General features: G+C 45.0%; 1 protein-coding gene across 4 annotated transcripts in view; it reads left to right on the top strand.

Annotated features, from left to right (window-relative positions):
- The window catches only part of rhbdf1a (rhomboid 5 homolog 1a (Drosophila)), a 423,866-nt gene that overhangs the window by 300,530 nt on the left and 97,340 nt on the right, over window positions 1–25,996 (top strand). For 2 of the 4 annotated variants that reach the window (XR_015079926.1, XM_086000460.1), the window contains exon 6: window positions 19,834–19,935. The exons of 1 other annotated variant lie outside the window; for it this stretch is intronic. Coding sequence is in view for 2 of the 3 variants with exons in the window: in XM_086000460.1 (XP_085856586.1) it covers window positions 19,834–19,935 (102 nt within the window). In the remaining variant the exon portion in view is untranslated. Of the gene's footprint in view, window positions 1–19,833; window positions 19,936–20,973; window positions 21,209–25,996 lie in introns of those variants that run through there. One more of the 4 variants, XM_086000462.1, reaches the window with a different exon arrangement.

Here is a 25,996-nt window from a genome sequence, read left to right as displayed (position 1 = left end):
GGCCGTTTGCCTCAAAAGCAGTATACTGGCGGTCTTCAGGGCTGATGGGGAGCTGGTGGTACGCTGATTTCAGGTCAATGGTCGAAAAGACGTGGTACTGCGCGATCTGGTTGACCATGTCAGCTATGCGGGGAGTGGGTAGGCGTCCAGCAGGGTGTAGCGGTTTATTGTTTGGCTGTAGTCGATGACCAGGCGTTGTTTCTCGCCGGTCTTAACGACCACAACCTGGGCTCGCCAGGGGCTGGAGCTGCCCTCAATAATCCCCTCTTTCAGGAGCCGTTCCACTTCAGTTTTGATGAAAACCCTGTCCCCGGCACTGTATCGCCTGCTCTTTGTGGCGATGGGCTTACAGTCGGGGGTGAGGTTAGCAAACAGTGGGGGGGGGGGTGGGTCTCTGAGTGTGGAGAGGTTGCATCTGGTGCGCGGCGGGCAATTTGGAGGCTGCTGGCTGCGGACTGTGAGTGGGGGGAGGGGGCCACCGTACGCCATCGTAACGCTTTTGAGGTGGCACTGGAAATCCAACCCCAGTAGAACGGCAGCGCAGAGGTCGGGCAGGACCAGGAGTTTAAAATTATTGAACACAGTCCCGTCTACTACTAGTGTCACCACGCAGTAGCCGCCAATGTCCGCTGACTGGGACTCGGAGGCCATAGAAATCCGCTGGTGCGCAGGCAGGACTGGGAGAGAGCAACGCCGCACCGTGTCGGGGTGGATGAAGCTCTCTGTGCTCCCGGAGTCAAAAAGGCAGTTTATTGCATGGCCGTTTACCTTAACGTCCATTTTGGACCGAGCTAGCTGGTGTGGTCTCGTTTGGTCCAGCGTCACAGAGGCCAGCGTAGGGGTCGGTGTGTCGCTGCGAGTATCAGATGGGGGGGGGGTTGGCGGTCTGCTGCGTCCCGGCTGGTGTCCAAGATGGCGGCGTCCATGATTCCCATGTGGCTGGAGTCGTCCAAGATGGCTGCTGCTGCGGTGGTTCGCACATGGCTGGGGAGGCCCAAGATGGCGGCCCGCACGGCCCACACGCGGCGCTGTTGGGGGCCCAAGATGGCGGCTCGCACGGCCCACACGCGGCGCTGCTGGCGTTCGGGGTGGCTTTGGCCTTGCAGACGCTGGCGTAGTGTCCCTTTTTCCCGCAGCCCGAGCAGGTCACATTCTTCGCCGGGCAGCGCGCTCTGGGGTGTTTGGCCTGGCCACAGAAGTAGCATTTCTGGCCTTGGGATACTGCTGTCTGGCTTTGGGACACTGCTGCGGTAGTTGGGCCGTTGTTGGGCTGTGGCTGGGGTGGCACGGTGCTATGGGGCTGTCCTACCGTGTCCCAGGTTGTCGTTCCCCGCGGCGTCCACGGTGCAGAGGAGTAGGCATCCATGCCCCGGAAGGCTGCGTCCAGCGTTAGTGCGATGTCGGAGGCTTTGTCGAGGGTGAGGTCACTCTGCTCCAGCAGTCGCTGTCGGGTGTAGTTGGACCTGTGGCCCGCTACGAAGGCATCCCGGATCAGTTCCTCCGTGTACTTAGTGGGCGTTACCGCCTTACACCCACAGGCCTGGCCAAGCACGGACAGTGCTTGGAGGTATTCCTCAGTCGATTCCCCAGGTTGTTGCTTGCGACTCCCCAGAAGGTGCCTAGCGTATACTTCGTTCACAGGGCGCGTGTACTGGGTCTTGAGGAGCTGGAGGGCGGCTGTGTACGAGGTCGCGTCCCGGATGACTGAGTACACTCGGTGGTTCACCTTGGAGATCAGGACAGACAGTTTGTCTGCCTCCACTGCGGTCGAAACGGATGCGGTCAGGAATGTCTCGAAGCACGTGAGCCAGTGAGCAAACTTGGTGGAAGCGTCCGCTTCCCGACTGTCCAGGTCCAGGCATGCTGGTGTGAGGATCTTCTCCATTATAAAAAATTTAGTTAATAAAATTGATGCGCCATCAATTACTCAAAAGACTGAGGTTGAGCGAGTAACAATCAGGCTTTTATTAACTATAGAATGAAGGTCTTGTCTCGAGTGGTCGACCCGTCCAGAATACTAAGGGACTGGGAGGTAGTCACTTATATACCTGGAATAGTGGGAGGAGTCAGCCAAGGCATGTCCAGACCTGTACCTAGTAGAATACACATACACATACAGACAGGTATCACAGTGGTTTACCACAGACGCTTGCAAGCTACGGCCGACTGTTTAGAAGCTGTTGCTAAGCAACAGGGTTTGTTGCTAGATACGGAGCTCAAAAGCTCCGTATGTTTTAACATTAGCGCTGGTTTGTCCGGCAGTTTTGATGGGACGGCAACAGCTCGGTCCCGTCGGTGCCGGATATCACAAAGTTTCCTGTATTAATGTAATGAGCTGCGGTTTTCAACTTGCTTGATGTCTTGGGTGCAGAGACTGACCACTGGACATGGTAGGAGCAACGTTCCCTGTAAGGTACGCATGCATAAAACTGTGACTGGCCCGCACAGCCCCTTAAAGGGGCTGCTCACCCAAAAAAAAATAAGTAGGAGATTTTACATTGGCAAAGCAGACTAACATTCCACTGACATGTTACTACATTTGAGCCCTGTGATATGTTTTGCGGATGTGAAAGCATTTCATTGTGGTGATAGTTTATTACCTGCTGGTCCTGCTAACATCTGATCATAGACCACCTGAAATCAGTGGGGCTGATTTTCGTGGCCTCTGCTCGGCATGCATGAGGCGGTAGCACCTTGAAAATTGCAGCGCTGAGCCTACCGCTGCTTTTCCCGATCTGCCCGCCGCTGTTTCTGACCCGTTGTTGAAAGGGCCGGCCGACACGCCCTCCTGTTTCAGGCAGAAGCCTACTTGTAATTTGCAAATTGGAGTCCTCCCCTAAATGCAATTTTCAGGTATTGGCAGGTGGAGTGGCCGAACCAAGAATGCTGCTGCTTGCCCCACGAGAATCTTTGCACTTGCTGCTAGCCCATTTTTGACTCTCCCATACTGACACTGCTACCCTCTGCCCTCTTCAGGCAAGCTTTGATGGATTTCATTATAAAGTTGTCGCCCCCTGCAGACTGCCTGCTCCCCCTTATAACTCAAATTCCACTCATCTCCACAGAGGAGCTGCTGATTTTGCCACCTTCCCCCCCACCCCCCCCCCCCCGACCTACCTCAATAACGAGCTGCCTGCGAGCGCTGGTACAGTGTTGTAGCACACCAATAGAATGCAGATGAGGCCCGGTTGCCATAAGTGCTCAGACCGCTTTCAGTGTTCTCCCAAAATGAAAATCAGCCTCCGTATATTTTTCTTGTCTGGAGTAACAGGAATAACTTTATTCCTGTGAGACTTTGGAAATGTGCCTGATGTAACTCTGTGAAATTCAGGTCTTGTGTTGGAAAATGAGAGAAAATGCCGGAGCAATCCATTTACTGTACTTGGATTGCAACCCAAATCCTAAGTGAGCAATCTTCACAAAGCAAATATACATTGCAGCTGGTGCACTCTTAACTAAAGCTCACGTCATGACCCAGAAAGTGCAGTTGGGTCTGTTCAACACAAGGGGCACAATTATTAATTTGTTAGGTAACTTAATCCCATCTAAGTATAGAATATTGTTTTGAAACGGGCTATTAACTTTGGTGGTATTTTGATGGGTTCAGATTTGACTCTCCCATACTGACCCTGCTACCCTCTGCTCTCTTCAGGCAAGCTCTGATGGACTCCATTACAAAGTTGTTGTGGATTGTTGCCATTCACTTTTACTGGTTGTGGGTGTACAAGTGGCTGCTGATTTAAATATATTTTCTTAATTAATTAAATCAAACGTGTCTGTCCTGCATGGTGAGATTGCCCATTATTTGTTTGATTCTTAGCCAGTAATAAATTCTTGGGCGGTATCCTGTGGTGGTAAGAACACTTTCTGGGCTGTAGTGCTTTGTTTCAGTATATGGGGAAAAAAAGCCAATTTCTGAATCCCAGTTGATCAAACGTTACCTCAAACCACACTGGTTGAAAATGACCAATACAAAAGATGGGTCTTTTTTAGAAAACATAATTCAGTTTGCACAGCAATGTCTAATTTGCCAGTTTTGGCCTTTCTGACATAAAGTGATCTTTTAAGTTGTGCCAAGTTTCCCTTGAGTTTTGTTTTTGGCAGGCTGATGACAACAATGTTCTTCCACTTAGATTAAGTTGTTATGCAGTAAATATCTAAACAGTGCCACAATTTAAACATTTGGAACAATGATGATACCATTGTTGGCCTTTATTGCAAGGGGGTTGAAGTATAAGACTAAGGAAGTCTTGCTACAATTGTACAGGGCCTTGGTGAGACCACACCTGGAGTACTGTGCACAGTTTTGGTCTCCTTATTCTAAGGAAGGATATACTTGCCTTGGAGGCAGTGCAACGAAGGTTCACTAGATTGATTCCTGGGATGAGAGGGCTGCCCTATGATGAGAGATTGTGTAGAATGGGCCTATACTCTCTGGAGTTTAGAAGAATGAGAGGTGATCTCATTGAAACATACAAGATTCTGAAGGGGATTGACAGGGTAGAGGCTGAAAGGATGTTTCCCCTGGCTAGAGAGTCTAGTACTAGGGGGCATAGTCTCAGGATAAGGGGTAAGCCATTTAAGACCGATTGAGGAGGAATTTCTTCACTCAGAGGGTTGTGAATCTTTGGAGTTCTCTGCCCCAGAGGGCTGTGCATGCTGAGTCTTTGAGTATATTCAAGGCTGAGATTGAAAGATTTTTGGGGGGAAAAATTGGGTTGCTTTGCGCCTCCCGTTAGAGGGCGCTAACGGGGTGCAAGGCAACTAGCGCCCGGGCGTGGTGCCGCCCACGCCTCTCGCGAAATTCAGCGGGAGGTTAAAAGCGCCTCTAACCGGTAGCACGCCATCAGCGATGACATTATCGCCATGCACAGCGCCCCGCTCGCGATCTTTGGGAGCGCCCCCTGACTTGCCGCCGGACGCTATGTCCGACGGGGTCAGGGGGGCCTACCTGCGGCCAGGGAGGCACTATTTAAAGGCGAATTGCGGGGCAGCCATTTTTGTTGCTGGCCGCCTGCCAGCACCTGCCTCTGCTGCCATCCCTGGACTGTTGAACTGCCCCCCCCACCCCCCCTTCCAGAAGCGCCCCACTTCCCTCTTGGGGCGCAACCACTCAATTTCCGGCGCGTGGGCGCTAATTTCTCTGGGGTGCTACTCAATTTTTATCCCTTGGACTCTAGGGGAATCAAGGGATATGGAGATCGGGCGGGAAAGTGGAGTTGAAGTCGATGATCAGCCATGATCTTATTGAATGGCGGAGCAGGCTCAAGGGGCCGTATGGCCTACTCCTGCTCCTATTTCTTATGTTCTTAAGTTCTTATTTGCTTAGCAATATGAAATAACTATACATAATCTTGAAAACCTCTATCAGGTCATCCCGTAAGCTTCTCAACCATAGTGAAAAAGGGCCTGACTTCTCAAGCCTCTCTTCATAATTGTAACCTTCATCCCTAATAACATTCCAGCGAGACTATGCTGCACCTTTACACTGCTTTTATATCCTTCTTATATTGGGGTGCTCAAAACTGTACATAATAATTCAACATTACCTCCTTGGTTTTTTATATTATATGCCCCTGGATACAAAATCAAGGTTATTCAAGCCTTTAAAAAAAAAAAAAAAAAAAAAAAAAATTCTACCATACAAAACTAGAAAATGTAGACAAATTAATCTGGATTTAAAAAACTTTAGTACAGGCAGAATTAATCACCACAAGATGTAAATCTATAACTCTACATAATTTGGCAACACGAATTTGAACTGTAGAGAATCTGTATTCTATGACTGTGACAGTGGTAAACTATCCCTCCTCAAACTTCTCGACCTGTCTGCAGCCTTTGACACGGTTGACCACTCCATCCTCCTCCAACATCTCTCCGCCATCGTCCAGCTGAGTGGGACTGCACTCTTCTGCTTCCATTCCTATCTATCCAGTCATAGCCAGAGAATCACCTGCAATGGCTTCTCCTCCCGCCCTGCACCGTTACCTCTGGTTTCCCCCAAGGATCTATCCTTGGCCCCCTCCTATTTCTCATCCACATGCTGCGACATCATGTGGAAACTGACGCTGTGTTTTCATATGTAAACTGACGACTCCCAGCTCTACCTCACCATTACCTCTCTCGACCCCTCCACTGTCTCTAAATTGTCAGGCTGCTTGTCCGATATCCAGTACCGGATGAGCAGAAATTTCCTCCAACTAAATATTGGGAAGAACGAAGCCATTGTCTTCTGTCCCCGCCACAATCTCCGATCTCTAGCCACCAACTCCCTCCCTCTCCCTGGCAACTGTCTGAGGCTGAACCCGACTATTCACAACCTTGGTGGTGTATTTGACCCTGAGATGAGCTTCTGACCACATATCCGCCCCATCACTAACACCACTTATTTCCACCTCCATAATATCGCCCGACTCCATCCCCGCCTCAGCTCATCTGCTACTGAAACCTTCATCCATGCCTTTGTTACCGCTAGACTTGAGTATGAGCTCTCTAACTTAACATTAGCAACTTGACAGGAGATCAGCTAGTCTTACGGTTTTAATTGTTTGCTAATGTGGTTACACATTCAAAAGAAAAGGCAAACTGGGAACACACAAGTTAGTAAAGAAAATTATTTAAAGGTTCTATTTGTGTGAGGCTTTTCATTTTGTAAGTTAGTCTTTTCAGTTCCTCTTTTTAATTCCTGAATTTTCCAGTGTATGATTCATGTCTTTGTGCTGTTTCTTTTATAAATGTTCTTTATAATATTATGATGAAGACAATAGAGTGGAAATATTAGCCCACAAATGCTCAATTGTTTTTTGTCTGAAATTCCTCTTTGCCATAATTTTGTGGAAATGGATTAACGCCTCTGCTAAAAATTGTGACAGAGGAATTTGAAATGAATGTGTGAAGTGTTGATGAGCTGGCGTTCCACAGGATAATATCGGGGCCCACATTTTAAAGAAGTGTTTCCAGTATTTCAGAATCTGGGAATTGCTTGACAAAAAAAAGTTCGCCTTCTGCCATCCTGGCATACATAAGAACATAAGAAATAGGAGCAGGAGTAGGCCAATCGGCCCCTCGAGCCTGCTCCACCACTCAATAAGATCATGGCTGATCTGATCCTAACCTCAAATCTTCTATCACTCTGCATCCACCCGAACCCATGTGATCTCCCGGGAGAGGCGAAAAACCAGATAAAGACCCAATGGGCAATTTGGGAGAAAAAAATCTGGGAAATTCCTCTCCGACCCATCTAGGCGATCGAAATTCTTCCAGGAGATCACTCTTTCCCTATATTTTCTACAGTACTTACCTTCTGTAAAGGCGATCTCCACCCCAGCCAGGAACAGGAATAAAACCATCTCCTGAAATCTAACACAGAATTAGAACACAGTAGACGCAGAACCAGGCTACACGGCCCCTGGGCCCACTCCACTACCCACAGGGCCATGAACATTCCGAACCTAGACTCATGTCCAATTTCCTGCCCGCTCCCCGTAACCCTTAATTCCCTTTACTTCTAGGAAACTATCTATTTCTGTTTTAAATTTATTTAATGATGTAGCTTCCACAGCTTTCTGGGGCAGCAAATTCCACAAACCTACCACCCTCTGAGTGAAGAAATTTCTCCTCATCTCAGTTTTGAAAGAGCAGCCCCTTATTTCAAGATTATGCCCCCTAGTTCTAGTTTCACCCATCATTGGGAACATCCTCACCGCATCCACCCGATCAAGCCCCTTCACAATCTTATATGTTTCAATAAGATCGCCTCTCATTCTTCTGAACTCCAATGAGTAGAGTCCCAATCTACTCAACCTCTCCTCATATGACCACCCCCTCATCCCCGGGATTAACCGAGTGAACCTTCTTTGTACTGACTCGAGAGCAAGTATGTCTTTTCTTAAGTATGGACACCAAAACTGTATGCAGTATTCCAGGTGCGGTCTCACCAATACCTTGTACGACTGCAGCAATACCTCCCTGTTTTTATATTCCATCCCCCCTAGCAATAAAAGCCAACATTCCATTGGCCTTCTTGATGACTTGCTGCACCTGCATACTAACTTTTTGAGTTTCATGCACCAGGACCCCCAGATCCCTTTGTACTACAGTACTTTCCAGTTTCTTGCCATTAAGATAATAACTTGCTCTATGATTTTTTCCTGCCAAAGTGCATAACCTCACACTTTCCAGCATTGTATTCCATCTGCCAAATCTCTGCCCACTTACTTAGCCTGTCTATGTCCCTTTGCAGGTTTTTTATGTCCTCCTCACTCACTACTTTCCGTCCCATCTTTGTATCATCTGCAAACTTTGATATGTTACACTCGGTCCCCTCCTCCAAATTGTTAATATAGATTGTAAAGAGTTGGGGACCCAGCAATGACCCCTGCGGAACACCACTAGTTACTGGTTGCCAATCTGAGAACGAACCATTTATCCCAACTCTCTGCTTTCTGTTAGAGAGCCAATCCTCCACCCACGCCAGAATATTACCCCCAATCCCGTGATTTTTTTATCTTGAGCAATAATCTTTTGTGTGGCACCTTGTCAAATGCCTTTTGGAAGTCTAAATACACTACGTCCACTGGTTCCCCTTTTCCCACCCTGTATGTTACTTCCTCAAAAAACTCCAGCAAATTTGTCAAACATGACTTCCCCTTCATGAAACCATGCTGAGTTTGTCCTATTAAATTATGTTTATCCAAATGTCCCGTTACTGTCTCCTTAATAATGGACTCTAACATTTTACCAACCACAGATGTTAGGCTAACAGGTCTATAGTTTCCAGCCTTCTGCCTACTACCCTTTTTAAATAAGGGTGTTACATTAGCAGTTTTCCAATCTGCCGGGACCTTTGCTGAGTCCAGTGAGTTTTGGAAAATTATTACCAATGCATCCACAATCCCTACCGCTACTTCCCTCAAGACCCTAGGATGCAAGCCATCAGGTCCAGGGGATTTATCCGCCTTGAGTCCCATTATTTTACCAAGTATCACTTCCTTAGTGATTTTAATCGTATTTAGTTCCTCCCCCCCTAGAGCCCCCTGTTTGTCCAGTGTTGGGATATTCTTAGTGTCCTCTACTGTAAAGACTGATACAAAATAATTGTTCAGTGTTTTTGCCATCTCCATGTTTCCCACCATTAATTTCCCGGTCTCATCCTCTAAGGGACCAACATTTACTTTAGCTACCCTTTTTCTTTTTATATAACTATAGAAACTTTTACTGTCTGTTTTTATATTTTTTGCTAATTTACTTTCATAATCTATCTTCCCTTTCTTAATCAATCTTTTAGTTATTTTTTGCTGTCTTTTAAAGACTTCCCAATCTTCCATCCTCCCACTAGATTTGGCTACCTTATATGCCCTTGTTTTTAGTCGGATACTATCCTTAATTACTTTACTTAGCCACGGATGGCTATCTTTTCTTTTACACCCTTTTTTCCTCAGTGGAATATATATTTTTTGGAAGTTGTAAAATAACTCCTTAAATGTACACCACTGATCATGTACCGTCTTACCCTTTAATCTATTTTCCCAGTCCACTCTAATCAATTCCGCTCTCATACCTTCATAGTCTCCTTTATTCAAGCTCAGCACGCTTGTTTGAGATCCAACCTTCTCACCCTCTAATTGAATATGGAACTCAACCATGTTATGGTCACTCATTCCAAGGGGATCCTTTACTAGGACATTTTTAATTAATCCTGTCTCATTACACAGGACCAAATCTAAGGTTGCTTGCCCCCTGGTCGGTTCAGTTACATACTGCTCAAGAAACCCATCCCTAATACACTCAATGAACTCATCCTCAAGGCTGCTCTGCCCAATTTGATTTGTCCAGTTAATATGATAATTAAAATCCCCCATAATTATAGCTGTTCCCTTATTACAAGCCTCAACTATTTCCTGATTAATACTCCGTCCAACAGAGTTGCAACTGTTTGGAGGCCTATAGACTACACCCACTAGTGTTTTTTTCCCCTTATTATTCCTTATCTCCACCCAAACTGTTTCACTATCCTACTCCTTTGACCCAATATCATTTCTCTGTATTATAGTGATTCCTTCCTTTATTAACATAGCCACCCCACCTCCTCTCCCTTCCTGCCTGTCCTTCCTGATTGTTAAATAACCTGGTATGTTTAATTCCCAGTCATGGTCACCCTGCAGCCATGTTTCTGTAATGGCCACAAGATCATACCCATATGTCGTTATTTGTGCCGTTACCTCATTCATTTTTTTATGAATGCTACGTGCATTCAGATAAAGAACTTTCAAATATGTTTTGTAACACTTAGTTCCTGTTTTTTCCCTTTTTAGTACTTTACTTTTTACTCCATACCTTCTGTCCCTTCCTGACACATTCTGTTTTTTAATTCCCCCACTGCTACCTAAGTCTATGACCTTCTCTGTTGTCATTTCTATTATTTGCTCTCTAGAAACCTCCCCCCCACTAATTAGTTTAAAGCCCCCTCTACAGCCCTAGTTATATGATTCGCCAGGACTCTAGTCCCAGCACTGGCCAAGTGGAGTCCGTCCCAACGGAACAGCTCCCTCCTGTCCCAGTATTGGTGCCAGTGTCCCAAGAAGCAAAACCCATTTCTCCCACACCAGTCTTTGAGCCACGCATTTAACTCTTTAATTTTATTTATCCTAGCCATATTCGCTCGTGGCTCAGGTAATAACCCAGAGATTATTACCCTTGAGGTTTTGTTTTTTAATTTGACCCCTAGCTGCTCATACTCCTTTAACAGAACCATCTTCCTTGTTCTATCTACATCGTTTGTACCAACATGGACCACGACAACTGGATCCTCCCCCTCCCACTCCAAGTTTCTTTCCAGCCCAGAAGAGATGTCCTTAACCCTCGCACCGGGCAGGCAACACAGCCTTCGGGACTCCCGCTCTTGACTGCAGAGAACCCTATCTATCCCCCTAATGATACTATCCCCTACCACTACAACATTTCTTTTTACTCCCTCCACTTGAATGGCCCCCTGTACCACGGTGCTGTGGCCAGGTTGCTCATCCTCCCTGCAGTCCCCGCTCCCGCCCTCACAGGGAGTAAGAACCTCGATCCTGCTGGACAAGAACAAGGGCTGCGTCTCCTTCAACACTACATCCTGGATCCCTGTACCTTCCTCACTCGTAGTCACACCGTCCTGTCCCTGACCACGGACTACATCTGCAGTAATTAACTTCATAGGTGTGACCATCTCCTGAAACATAGAGTCCAGGAACTTCTCCCCCTCCCTGATATGTCACAGTGTCTGAAGCTCGGTCTCAAGCTCCATAACATGGAACTTGAGTTCCTCTAGCAGCAAACACTTGTCGCAGATGTAATCACCGTGAGCCTCAATGGGAACCACCGGCTCCCACATCTCGCAACAGTAACACATCACCTGCTCCATTCTATATAATTAATTACATTTCTTATTATTAGTTATGAAGACCCTGCCTGGATATAGATGATAATATCACACCACTATTCAAAGGACTTACCAACTTAAAGGTATAAAAGAGAAGAGAAGGAAGAAAACCAACCAACCTGCTGATCACCAACCTTCTCCTTGAATACTGTCTGTGGGGCCTGTTTGGTTGACTCGTCTCGCTGCTCCGCCTCCGCAGTGTTGTCCAAGCCTGGGAGTGGGGAACAAGACAGAGCAAAAAACACACCCTCACCTCCCACTTATCCGAATTCTCCCACTTAGCAAAACTCCAGCACCACTCAATGCACAAAGCATGATATAACAATAATGGGTATGTTTGGTTAATAATAGAACATTTCAGGGGTATTGTGTTAAGGCAGCGTAGTGACACAATGCATTGGCACATAATTCTACAGTGCCATAGAGTAGAGTAGAGCACAACTACAATTAACCATGTTTTGAGCTCTCAATCTTTGTATCATTAATGGTGGGAGAAGATTTGGGTGTTCAAGTATTTCATTTGGGAGGAAAAGTAACAACAATACTCAAGCCAAATATTTAGAGGTTGGTGGAGCAAAGATAGCTTTACCATCAGTACCCCTTATAAGAATTGAGAACCGAGGGAAAGAAACTATTATGTCTCTTTTTTTTGTGATTAACTCCTAACTCAGGCTTTTGCAGTTGAGTTAGGATAACCTTTCCCCTTAGTACAATGAATCTGGAAGGATACCTCAGCAGCCTAATCTTTAATTAATTTTGTGGTCTTTGGGCTAGAAATTGGGTTGCTTTGTGCCGCTCGTTCGCGCCCCCAGCGAAAGTCAGCGGGAGGTTAGCAGCGGCGGTAGTCAGTAGCGCCCCGCTCTGCTGTGCCGACGATGACATCATCACCGTGCGCAGCACCCCGTTTGCGCCCCGGCCGCAAATTTCCCTTGCGCCCCCTGACCTATCGTCGGCTGATATGAGTGACAAGATCAGAGGACGGTTTTGCAGCGGCAGTAGCGGGTGGCGACGCAGTTTAAAGGGCAGGTGTCGGGCGGCTATTTTTATTTTGGCCGACTGCCAGCACCTGCCCCCTTTCACATTTGAATGCGGGGTACCGGCCGTGACCGTTCAGCCCGGCACCCCTCATGAGTCCGGGCTGTTTCCACTGCACCCCGCTCCCCCGGTAGTCTAGCCGGGTCCTGGTGCACACAGCGCTAGACCCCTCCCCTTTAATCAGGGGAGGAGGTCTGCAATGACGCGGCGCTATGTGCCACCATGACATTGAGTAGTAGCGCCCCAAGAAGGAGGTGGAGCGCTTCCAGTAGTACTCCACCTCCTCCTTGGGGTGCTACTACTGAGTTTACGGGATAGGGGTGCTAACTTTTTTGGGGTGCTAACGAGGTTGGCGCCCCAAAATGAGCTGTACCCAATTTTTCCCCCTTTATGTTTGGGTTAAAAAAAACTCCAGAGTATGCCATGCAGTGCGGAGATTAAATGGTAATTGACATGAATCAGTCATTCATGAAAGAAAGACTTATGAAATAATACTGAGTAGCCTACGGGTGGTGCTCTCCAGGGAGAGTATAAATACTTGGGCATGGGCCCAGCTTGCGCAGGACATTCTTAACAGGAACTAGTGAAGGACACAACTAGACCTCCATGTTGTAAACGGTTGATTAAAGCTTTGTTTAACGCTTAGACCAAGTGCCTAGTAGTTTTCTTACGTCAGTAATTCATTACAGTGTGGGAGATAAAATATTGTTTTCACACTTAAATCCAAAACTGGCTCTCTTTCACTAGTCCAATATTTTCTATACTTATGATTTTTTTTATGGCACAACGAAGAAGTGGGTATGAAGTAAAATAACATGGAAGAAGTGCACAAAAGATGGTTTCATTCCATTTTTTGGTAACGTGCAGTCAGCACATACAGAGCGTGCCGGAAGCTGGAGGCCCAAAGCTCGCCCAAAGTTAGACCTTGGGCCTCATTTTATTACATTTTATTAATTGCGGCAAGCTGCTTCACCAGCAGCGGCCATCAGCTACGTGGGGTGCGGTGGTGTGGGGGGACGGTGGAAGTATTTGCTTTTTTTTTGGAACTTGTGAGTTTTAGGATTTGGTGTTTTGCAAAGTCGAAACCCCAAGTAAACGCAAGATTGATTGCAGCAACCTCCACCTGTCACCACCATCACCAGCAATGAAAGCTCCATCATACTCCACCCAGCAGACCACCATGAATCAGACAACCCAACCAGACCATGACAGCAGAACTTGGGTTGGAGCCAAAATATAGCAGCATGTATGTAGTGTGGCTTTTTAAAATCGGGACCGATCGGATTCACAATGTCCCAAACTGGATAAAGCTTTTGTTTCTCCAGCAGTAGAATTCAGTCAGGTGCTTACCGCTAATTATCAATGAACGACAGTGCTCAGAACAGCAAAAATACAACATGTATGGAATATAATCAGTTCAAAAATACAATACTCCGCAGTTAAATGCAGATTGTACCTTAAGAAACAGCTTTTTTTTTATCCTGCTAGTTAACACCAACTTCAAATTATCAAAAATAAAATCTTAAATTCACCTAAAAGGAAGCAGTTAACGGAGCAAGTGCAATATGTGTTGTAGATTTGTCATTGTAGAAATTGTATCAATTTTCAATCCAGTGAAACCCACTATCATTAATCAGGAGTTTTGCATTAAATTAAATTGTCTCTTCTAGTTATAATCACCAGAAATGATTGTACAATCACTTTTACAGATACTTTAGGAAAGAAAAGTTAACTGTTAATGATGAGATGCTGTCATTTCTTAAGATATTAAAATAAATTATATAAAATAGGCTGGTATCTGGTGTCATTGATAATGGCATGCCGTCTTATATACTGTCAGGCATGGGCTAAGGGAACAACCTTCAACAAAATGAAGTGTCCCAAGCAATTATTGTCAGATGTTAAATGCCTATGTATTACAAGACCAAGAACAACCTTTATTTCGGGAACTAATATACAGCATGCAATCCTCTACATTAATTGACCCATCATTATTAATGCAGATGTTTCACTCTCTTTCCAAATGAGGATTCTAAATTATTCCTAAGAACCTAAGAAATAGGAGCAGGAGTAAGCCACTTGGTCCTTCGAGCCTGCTCCGCCATTCAATAAGATCATGGCTGATCTTCTACCTCAACTCCACCTTCCTGCACTATCCCTATATTCCTTGATTTCCTTAGTATCCAAAAAATCTGTCAATCCCTGTCTTGAATATACTCAGCGACTGAGCATCCACAGCTCTCTGGGGTAGAGAATTCCAAAGACTCTCAGCCCTTTGAGTGAAGAAATTTCTCCTCATCTCAATCCTAAATGGCCAACCCCATATCCTGAGACCATGGGCTGGATTTTGATACTGGAGACGTGTAGGAGGCGGGACTACAACTTTTGGGGTTGTAGTCCCGCCTCCATCGAGTTGTGGCCAACCCACGCGATTTTCACTTGATTGACCTTGTTGAGCTCGCCCAGCGGGCCACCCGGCAACAGGTGACGTCACAGATTGACATTTCATCTGTCAAGAGCTTTTGACAGATGAAATATCAGCGTTTGACAGCTGTTTGAAGCTGTCAAACACTGACAATCTGTACACTAAGTTAATTCCTTCCTCTCAGGCTGATTTAGAGATCTCTCCAGAACAGAAAGCTGAATGCTGCAACTTTTGACAGCTCGCGGCCATTCTTCTTTCTGTGCCGGTGAGATGAGGGACTCCCGAGACCTGAAGGAAGGAAGCCTGTAAAGGTAAGTAAAGGTAAGTCAAACTTCTTTAAACACTTTACACACACCAAACACACTTACCTCTGCACTCATGCACCCATCACTCACCTGATCATCGGACATCTCGAACCCTCCAAGCCCTTCATCCCGACGGTCCGCCTCGCTAACTTGGCATGGTTTGGAGCCATCGGGAATCCCACACTTCAGGAATAAAAATAGGGATTAGGCTAAAAACTGCCTGTTAACTGTCGGGTATCCGCCTCCTTTGAAACTGGCTTGGGGGCGGGATGGGTTCCTGCCCCCCGATTTCATGATTTTAACCCCCCACACGCCTCCAATCCCATCTCCACGGCCCAATGAAAATCTTGCCCCATGCCTCCACCTCCCCCTCACCCAATTCTGGACTCTCCAGCCAGGGGAAACAGCCATTCGGCATCTACCCTGTCAAGCCCACTCAAAATCTTAAATAAAAACAGAAAATGCTGGAAATACTCAGCAGGTCAGGCAGCATCTGTGGAGAGAGAAACAGTTAACGTTTCAGGTCGATGACCCTTCGTCAGAACTGGAAAAAGTTGGAGATGGAAGAGGTTTTTAAGCAAATGCAGGGACAGGGAAAGGGGGGAGGGGAGGAAAGAACAGAAGGGAAGGTCTGTGATAGGATGGAAGGCAGGAGAGATTGAGACAAAAGGGATGATGGTGCAAGGCAAAAGGAGATGGTAGTGGGACAAGTTAAGAAACAAAAGATAACTCTAGATGAAGTGTAAATGGCGATGGCATAATGATCGACAGCTGCCATGTGAGAGAGAGAAAAAATATGAAAGAAAAGGATCGGGGCAGAGGTTATGGTCTGAAATTGTTGAACTCTGTGTTGAGTCCAGAAGGTTGTAAAGTGCCTAATCGAAAGAATCTTGTATGTTTCAATGGGATCACCTCTCATTCTTCTAAAGACCAGAGAGTATAGGCCCATTCTACTCAATGTCGTTCTAGACTATCAAAAATTACAGGATTGTGCACCATTTCATTATTAAGATTATAGTAAAACATGTTTATTTTGTAATTTAAAGAATAAAAAGAACAACTTGCATTAATATAGTGCCTCACAGGACGTCCCAAAGTGCTTCACATTTGGTAAATAATTTTTTTAAGTGCAGTCGGAGGTGAGCATAGCAAAAATGACTTAGGCCTTCATAAGTGTTTAGGCTCTTAGATTTTCATAAGCATTGAATACAAATCATATAATTCAGCCTTTTCCCCTATAAATGGAACAAGGAAGCAGCATGCAAATACTGAGTTATCAAAGAAAGTTAAAATCATCCAGGATGAAAAGGTAACAAACTGCACAAGGTGCATTTCTGCAGTGCAAAAACAGAAGGATGAATAATTTGCTCACAAGCATGCCTGGGCATATCTGCTTGGAACAACTCTACCTATGTACAGCTGTTAAGCCACCAAATGGCAGCCTTGGGTGGATCTATGAGTCGACATCTCTGACTGTTTTGTGGTGTAAGAGTATGGGTGGCCTCATTGGATGTGGCTAATTCTTGATAGATCCAAATTCAGCCTCGGATTTCCCTTCAGGAGATTCAGTTTCACCTATATGGCAGGACTACTGTTACTTCTATCCAATTCTGTAAGAATTTTAGCTAGTTAAAATGAGTACAGCCTTGAAAGATACGGTTGTACAGTATCTGCCCCTTCCAGTGTTTATGATGGGAGATGGCAGTTTAGGGATAAGCTGGATACCTAATAGATTCTTCAAACAAACACTTACAATTTCAGTTTACTTGTGTTGGCCAAAGTTAACTTCTTTTTAAAAATATTTTTCCCTGTCAGTTTTTTCTTAATTCCTTTCTTAAAGCCGTTGAATCCTCACTTGGTTTTTCTTCTGTGGATGCAAGTCGCTCCCTGGTACCTCACCCAACTGATCATTATTCATGTGATTTTTGACAGTGAATGTTGGCTGGCTATTCGACTGAAAGGTGTGCCATAGCTGAACACAGTCCTTTCATCTGATGTCTAAACCTGCAAATTTCCAGCAGGCGACACTGGGTGAAGATCGGGAGCTCAAACCCAGGGATACCAAGTCCAGTTGTGGTACCTATTTTGCCACCTCAGCTGCGATTAGCTAACCCAGTGACCAAACCTGGCATCTCTTGGTCCGTAATGGATACATTTGCTGAACTATAGGGGCAGTGACTTTTAACTTCTTGCTCAAATTATCTGCAAAACTTGCTCTTTTCAAAACCTCAGCTTTCCATGGCAGCTGTAAAATTAAAAGTAAACATTTCAGGACCCGTGAAGAGATCCACAGTTGTATGAATGTCGTCTTCCATTTCAGCAAGGAAGCTTTGATCTGCATCACAGCATGTCACTTAAGGAAAGCTTTAGCTGGTCCTGCCATTGTTTTCTAAAGATAGACTGAAGCAGCACTTCTGTGTCTAGACTCTGGAATTCTTGTGAGGAAGGGGAGGTTTGATTGCATGCCGGATATTTGTGTTTGTGTTGGTCGCATAGATCCACTTCTATGAAAAACCGGTTTGGTTTGTTTCATCCTGTTAGGGGAAGGCAAAGTGTTGAAGCCGCACTGTCATTGGTTTAAGTTAAACAACAGGATAGGTTCATCTAGACCTGGAAGGCCAAGGACTCCTTGTAAACAGTGATCCATAAGAACATAAGAAGTAGGAGCAGGAGTAGGCCATACGGCCCCTCGGGCCTGCTCCGCCATTCAATAGGATCATGGCTGATCTGAACCTAGACTCACGTCCACTTCCCTGCCTGCTCCCCGTAACCCCTAATTCCCTTATCAGTTAAGAAACTGTCTATCTCTGTTTTAAATTTATTTAATGTCGCTTTTAAATTTATTTAATGTCGCATTAAATTTATTTAATGTCCAGTGAACAAGAGACCAGGAAGCCCTCATTCTCGCAGAAAGGATTTGAATAGCATTTAGGAAGCAATCTCTACAAAGTTTAAGAAGAATTGAATAGACCCATAGGGCTGTAAACTGTTAATAAATACATTAATTCTGTTCTTTCTAACTTCCAGTTGTTTACCCATGAAGTTGCTGACAACACTGAAATGTTGTGGGAGTTTGTGGTGATATAGCAATTTTTAAATCTAATTTCATTCCTCCACATTCAAGGGTATTTTAAAATATCCCTTTCTTGTGCTCAACTTGCAAGTATTTAAACATTTTGAAATATTCTGGTATTATTCCTGAGCAACAGTTCAAGAGCGGAGCTGTTAATAATGATCAGTTTGATATATTCGCCATGAGTGAATTTTACAAATACAAATTATTTTGCAGTAAATCCTATTTATGCCAAACAATGATTATCCAGCAGTGGTGAGCTACTCGCCTCAGTGCATTGGATGCTGGCTCACCATTTTATTGAGGCCTGCAACTTGCCTGAGGCACCCAACATTACCCGAATGCGGCCAAGCAGTTCAAAGGTGGTTGGGAGCCTGTGCATCTCTTGTATGCAAGGCTGATTATTCGGCTCTTGGAAAAAAAATTGAAATTATAGAGGGCCATCCCACAATGTGACTGGAGCGCCACCGCAGTGCTCCAGCTGCACAACATCTGTTTGAAACCGACACTGGAGGGAAGGCTACCATTATTTCAAGAAAAACCTTCCCCGCTTACTCAGTTGCCATCTTTGCTGCGGTGCCTGGTGGCCCTCCATGATGGAAATTCACCCGGTGCAGAACAGGCAGCCGGCTTGCTGAAGCCCTAATCTCCCGGCACTTCAGGAGCGACGTTCTCCGAGCACCGGGCCCAGAGACTAGGGCTTCAGCAAGCCGGAGAAGGGCAGCTGGCTGAGTGCCAGTAAATGAATGAAACAAGCTGACTTTTCGCTATCTGGCGAGCTCTTTGGTAATAGACAAGCTCAGGCAAAATGATGGTTTCTTGATACGGTTACTTCAGCAGCTCCTCTGCGGAGCCGAGCCAGAGGTCAAACCTTAGAGAGAGGTCACGAAGCGGCTGGCAGAGAGTGAGAAGACTTTGGAGAGGTCAGGAGGAGCTTCCAAGCCCCACCACTCTCCCCCCCCCCCCCCCCCGCCCGCCCCCCCCGCCACACATGAGCCACAAACATCAGCAGCTTCTGTGGCGTTTTTGGAGCAGCCTACAGTGATCCCTTTACAACCGGATTTAAATATTTTAATACGGCTCCTTCCTGTTTCGAGCAGGACTGCTGGCCTCTAGAAGTGGTGCCTAATAAATTATATAAGTTAATACTGATAGCACTAGTCCAGGCCCTGTCTTAGTGGCAAACCCCATACGTCATGCCTTATGGCACATAGATCGGGAATAACAAAATATGGCATAAATATACTTGTTGCAAAAAAAAATTTGCGGCCCAAAATGTGAAGCAAGCGCATTTCTTCAGTGACACAGAAAATCAAAACCTCTCTGATCAGTAAGGGCATCACCAGCCTGAGGATTGCTTTTAGAATTGTTTAACCAACTCGTCAACTTATGTCTTATATATTTTGCCTACAAAATATAACACTTTACATTGTCTGATAAAAATCATTTGGATCTGTATAAATGTACAACTTATTGGCGTGAATGAGTTAAATCTGTGGTTTCCATTGTTTTCTCCCTAAATGTATCTATCTTTCCTTTTTTGCTTCGCTTCGTCCTTTCCTGCCAACACAAGGGTACGGTTTGAAAGAATTAATACAATGCCCATAAAAGGTCACAGAGCTGGTCGGAGGCCACCGAAAAGGCACCAGTCTTTCTCTGCCAGATCTTTGCTGAGGTACCGGAGATGTTTGTGCTTGGTGTGTACAGCATGCGAGCTGCTCCACTAATTTAGTAACGCTGTGGATACACGTCAACAATGTTTCATATATTGTTGTATTTATACACAGAAGAAATAATTTTGCTGAATTGTTCTACAATTTGTGCATGGGGGTCTACATTTATCACTGCTCTTTAAATGGCAACCGTATACAGAACTAAAATGCAATGTGCACAATTGGCAGCCTTTGCAATTTGTTGCAGTGCACACTGTGTGCAGGGCGTGCAATGTTTTCTGATCTATTCTAACTTTAACACTTTTAATATGGACTGTGCAGAAATGATGTGGAGAAGAGTGCGGCCGAGCTCTATCGTAAGCTGCAACTTTTCACACAGGGCCATGAACTGAAAATTTGCATCATTTGCAATCTAATTATACCCCCAAAAATGCACAACAGTCATTGAAAGGTGTGCAGTAAAATATCCATTCCTTAATATTGAAACATGGTCTGAAGTAGTTAATAGATATTTTGCCATTTAAAGTATCATTGAATGGCATTGTCATTTTACCAGGGTTTTTAATAGCCATGCTGCTTTCCATGTGGGATAGTTTTGGGCACGCAATTTATTTTCCTTCTTTGAAGGCCTGGTTGCTTTTAGACCTTGAATGAACATGATTAAACATGCAGCTGTGGAATAGGATCCGAGCAGTTACACAGTAGCTCGAATCCTGCAAATAAACCGTTAAGAATCTTTGATCAGGAGAAGGGAAAAATTATCAGAACTCCCTGCATTTCCGCCACATTTACATATTGTTAATCAAATGGTTGCATGTGTGTGTGAACTTTTTGACACCTGTGTTTAAAAGCATAAATGCACTGACTAAATGGCCCTTTGTTTTTACCACAAAAATCTGTGGCATGCAAGACAGAAAGGAACCATGTGACTTGCCAAGCGAGGCCTTGCCTCTTTTCACATATGTTTTGCTATCTCTAAACCAAAAGAGGCCAGCTCGTTTATAGCTGCCGCCCTCGAGCGTCATACGCAGTTACTCCTCTGATGTCTGGTTTAAGAATCGTCCTAGAACAACTGGGATAGAGAGCGGTACAACTGAAAACAAGGGTTTTAGTGAAATCGGCTGGAAAAATATCTGAATTGATGTAAAGTCTTGTTTTGAAGTAGAACTGGATGGTTAAAGACTTTTTAACCAAAAAAAGAGAACAATAAAAAAAGAACTTGGACAAGTCATGACATCTTTAGTGAGCTGGCATGTCATCCCTATTATTGAGCAGGTACTGTAAATTAGGTCTGTTTACTTTGTGTTTATTTAAAAAATCAGGTTTGTTCACTGAATGTGAAAACACCAAATATATCATTGTCTGTTTGCAGTGTTATGGTTTAAATGTATGATCTTGTTTGCAATCGATATTTTACCTGGGGTGTGACTGTCTTTATACTTGGTGCTCATTCCTGTTTGTCATTTCATCAATGATTGAACTGTGCTGTTTTAATCCTGGTTTAATTGCAAAATAGATTGTTAGATTAAACATCCAGCACAAATGCCTTTAGGAGCAGCATGTGCTGGCCCTGGATCTTTACCAGCAGCATGTGCTGGTCCTGGATCTATACCAGCAGCATGTGCTGGTTCTGGATCTGTACCAGCAGCATGTGCTGGTTCTGGATCTGTACCAGCAGCATGTGCTGGTCCTGGATCTATACCAGCAGCATGTGCTGGTCCTGGATCTATACCAGCAGCATGTGCTGGTCCTGGATCTATACCAGCAGCATGTGCTGGCCCTAGATCTGTACCAGCAGCATGTGCTGGTCCTGGATCTATACCAGCAGCATGTGCTGGTCCTGGATCTATACCAGCAGCATGTGCTCGTCCTGGATCTATACCAGCAGCATGCGCTGATCCTTGATCTATACCAGCAGCATGTGCCGGTCCTTGATCTATACCGGCAGCATGTGCCAGTCCTGGATCTATTCCAGCAGCATGTGCTGGTCCTGGATCTATACCAGCAGCATGTGCCGATCCTGGATCTATACCAGCAGCATGTGCTGGTCCTTGATCTATACCAGCAGCATGTGCTGGTCCTTGATCTATACCAGGAGCATGTGCTGGCCCTAGATCTGTACCAACAGCATGTGCTGGTCCTTGATCTATACCAGCAGCATGTGCTGGTCCTGGATCTGTACCAGCAGCATATGTTTATCTTCACCTTGTAACCACTGGATCTCTAACGATGTTTTTCTTTCCCTTTTATGCTGTATGTTTACTATAGTTGATTCAATGCTACCATTATCACAGGTTCAAGTCGTTTAATAATCAACAATTGCAAACAATTGATTTAATGAGAGTTCCAAAATTTATTGTAGCAAATACAAAATACTCACTTCATTAGATTAAAAAAGTACATTTAAAGGAATAGTAATGGGCATTGAATAGTTTAGTAAACCTTTAATTACCAAATAACTGCACCTTAATGTTACTGGATAGTTAAAGGAGTATTTTGAAACTTTGAATTTTGAAAGGATGACTAGGGGTTATATATTTTTTTCTGCCAATTTCAATTTCTGAAGACGTTGACATCTTGCTAGTGTAAAGTTACACCAGTGCCAGCTGCCATCCAATACCTCACAAAGTGGCCATTATTCTTTTGGCAAGCTATTAGGCTATGGGAAGCTTTACTATGGAGGCTGCTACTGACATTCACATACCAGAATTGCCACCATGGATAATTGATCAGGAGCAGGAACCCTGTCCGATTTTTCTACCCCTCATTCAGGGATGCTGAAGCCAACGGTCGTGCCCTACTGGACCCCTCAAACTGGGGATTGAACCTGCAATCTCCCTAGTCTCTCTGGTTCAGCTCTTCACTGGATAGATTCGTTGGACTGTTGAGGGAGCCTTTCCCGCCATTACATCAGTAATTATTATGTGGCAACTATTTAATTTTACTATCCTTATTAGTATATCGGGATATAATTATGGCGTTATCTGTGTGATTCAAATACAGGAAACTTCGCGATATCCGGCACCGACGGGACCGGCGTGATGCCGATCTATGAAAACTTCTGGACAGACCAGCGCTAATGTTGACGGATACTGAGGTTTTCATCTCCGTATTTGACAACAAACACTGTTGCTTAGCAACAGCTTGTAAACAGTCGGCCCGTACCTTGGAAGCGTCTCTGTAGCTTAGCAACAGCTTCAGAGAGGCTTTACAGAGACTGACTGTTTAAAAAAATGCTAGGAGAAGAAAAAAAACCTAACAAAACGGCTGCTGATTTCTGCCGTTAGATCGAGGTTTCCGGCCATACAACCTCCGGATAAACCAAAGTTTCCTGTAGTGTGAAAATAGAATTGTCTCTTTTGTGCATGTTTAATTCACTGATGTGAACTCATTTACAGCTCATGTGGGCAGTATTTATATTTTACAATTGTTTCCACTAGATGCAGGTGCTCAGGTGTTCACCCTGTTGACATGATGGGGCAGATGTTAGAGCCAAGGTGCAGTGCTGGAATAGCTGTGTGCACACAGTTGCAATTTTGTAATTTCTAGTTCCAGACCTTTGGGGAGCAAAGGTAATGCAGGGCAGCAGTGTACACAGTACAGTGTTGGTGTGTACAGGTGACACGACATCTCTGCTCACCTGCACCCAGAATAAAGTGGCTGCTTACGGCATCCAACATTTGCTGTTTGTAGCCTTTTGCCACACAACCTCCTGAGGCGGCTATCTGAGCGGCTGGGGACACTAGGACCACCTCACTCATATTACAGTGTTGCTAGAGTTTGGGCTGCTTCCAGCTGCTGCACTATAATAGAAATATAGCACCAATCTCAACTTGCTGTAGTTAAAGGAATATTTCTGCTGTATTTCCCAATACTTCCTCACCCAACTACCTCCACTTTGCTCCTCTCTTAAAGGTATTGACTTTTGGGCCACAGTATGGGCTCTCGGGTGGGAGTAGTTCTCCAGTGCCTCACTTAAGTAGCTCACACATTTGTCATGTGTGAACCTAATGTTGTCAGCAAACTGCAACCACAGAAGACATCACAACCATGCTTTGTCCTGTCTCCATAGCACCTGCACACACAAACATTTTTCAGCAGAGATGTCTGGATAATGTTAGAAGTAAGAAACCTGGCTGACTTATTTTCTAATTATATATTTCTGCCCACACCCTAGCTCAGGGACACACGAGCCAATTATAACACTCCACCCCACCTTGTCTCCCATCCTGATTGGGACTGGCTAACAACACAGAAAGGGAATTGAATACAGCTTCCTGCAGCACTGCCCCGCGTGATGCACTTGCCTACTGAGTCACCATTTACAATACTACCATTTTGGAGCCAGGTCTTTAGAAGCAGTCCCATCATATACATTTACTGTAGCATTATATTGCTTCTTTTAAGGCCCTGTACAGGAAACTCTTTTTTATCCGGCACCGATGGGACCGGCGTGGTGCCGGTTTATCAAAAAGTCCGGATTACAGAGAGTTATAGTTAAAAGGTACGAGAGCTCCGTACACAGCAACAAATCCAGGCTTCCCTGTTGCTTAGCAACAGCTGCAGGAACCCCAGCCACAGACCAAGCATCCCTGTTGCTTAGCAACAAGTGCAGAAACCTCCGATTACACAGCCACAGATCCAGGAACGGCCACTAATATGAAGAAAAACTTAACTGAACCTACTCCTGAATTTTGCCGGTTAACCGAGATTTCTGGTTGTTTGGGTGCCGGTAAATCGAGAGTTTCCTGTATTTAATTTCAGAATGGATTCTGCTCTTGCAATGTGCCAAGAACAAGCAGTCCTGTGATTCCTATATGTAAATGGCCTTATTTAGATCAAAATTAAAGCTTGTACCATACTATATAGCTCTGGAAACGTATGGTTTATTAACATATAAAATCAGCAGCCTAGCTCTGAACTGAAGTGGAGCGTGTCCCTGGTCATAACACTTAGTAGGCAAGCCATTTGCCAGCACTGATCACATCTATTTAATATTCTTAATCTACAGCTGGTCAGGTCAGTGAACTAGAAACTTGAGCACCTCCATGACAAATTGTCAAACACGATGGTTTGAACTTAATCTGCCCACAATTTTTAATTTTAATCAAAATGACAGACAAAATCTTAGGGAGAGAAGAAAGCCTGCGTTATATAAGAACATAAGTCACGAAATTCCACGGACATTACACCGGTCTCCTGTTGTAACTTCGACAGGACTCCCTGGGAAACGGAGTAAACAGAAAGTTTTCAACTACTTATGCTATTTTTCTGGGGGTCCTGCCGATCTCCTGCTGGAGTTACAACAGGACACCAGTAGAATCCCCGTAGAAGTTCAAGGCCATTTAGCGAAGGTAGAAGTTCCTCCTTGCACTAATGGTAGCAAAGTAAGTGTGAGCATAAAAGAGGTTCCTCACACCCACTTTTTCACAAACAGCGAATAGTGGTAAATGTATCCAAAGTGTTATCGTAGTCCAGAACAAACCTAAGCTGAAGTTAAAGACTAAATAAAACTTTCTTCTATTGTCATCTTTTATGCCATGCTTGGTATTAATAAAACGTTTGAAGCTAAGTTGTAAAACTTTTGTATACAGACTCTGTAACTTGTGGGAGAACCTTTGCATGAAACTGGGTGGGGCGGGGGGGGGGGGGGATTGTGGGGCTCCTCCCGAGCCAAAAAAATGCTGCCTCTTCATTTAATTTTTAGCTCATACGGGAGCATTATGCAGGCAATTTAAAGGTACTTCCAGGATCAATTGCCTTTCTTTGGGGAGCTGCTGGGAGGATTTGCTGAGGCATTTTAAAAGCAGAATGGGTGGAATTTACCAGGTGTAGCCAGGAACTACTGCAAACTTGTCCTCTTAAAGTGAGGGGGGGGGGGGCGGATGCACTGAAGATGCACCCATGGCCCTTCCCAAGGGAATTTAAAGGGTCAGTGCAAATGGGATGGAATCCTGACATAACTGGGTTCTGCCCCTATTTCCTGTCTCCCCTCCCCCACCCACAGGCAGAAATCTGACTTGCCACCCTCTCTGGCCCCAGGAATTTTAGATCCTCTAACTT

This window comes from Somniosus microcephalus, chromosome 11, assembly GCF_052327205.1.
Source record: "Somniosus microcephalus isolate GS21.2 chromosome 11, FLI_Smic_1.0, whole genome shotgun sequence".
Classification (NCBI taxonomy): Eukaryota; Metazoa; Chordata; class Chondrichthyes; order Squaliformes; family Somniosidae; genus Somniosus; species Somniosus microcephalus.
The sequence above is the reverse complement of the archived record's forward strand: the minus strand, read 5'-3'. Positions and strand labels throughout refer to the sequence as shown.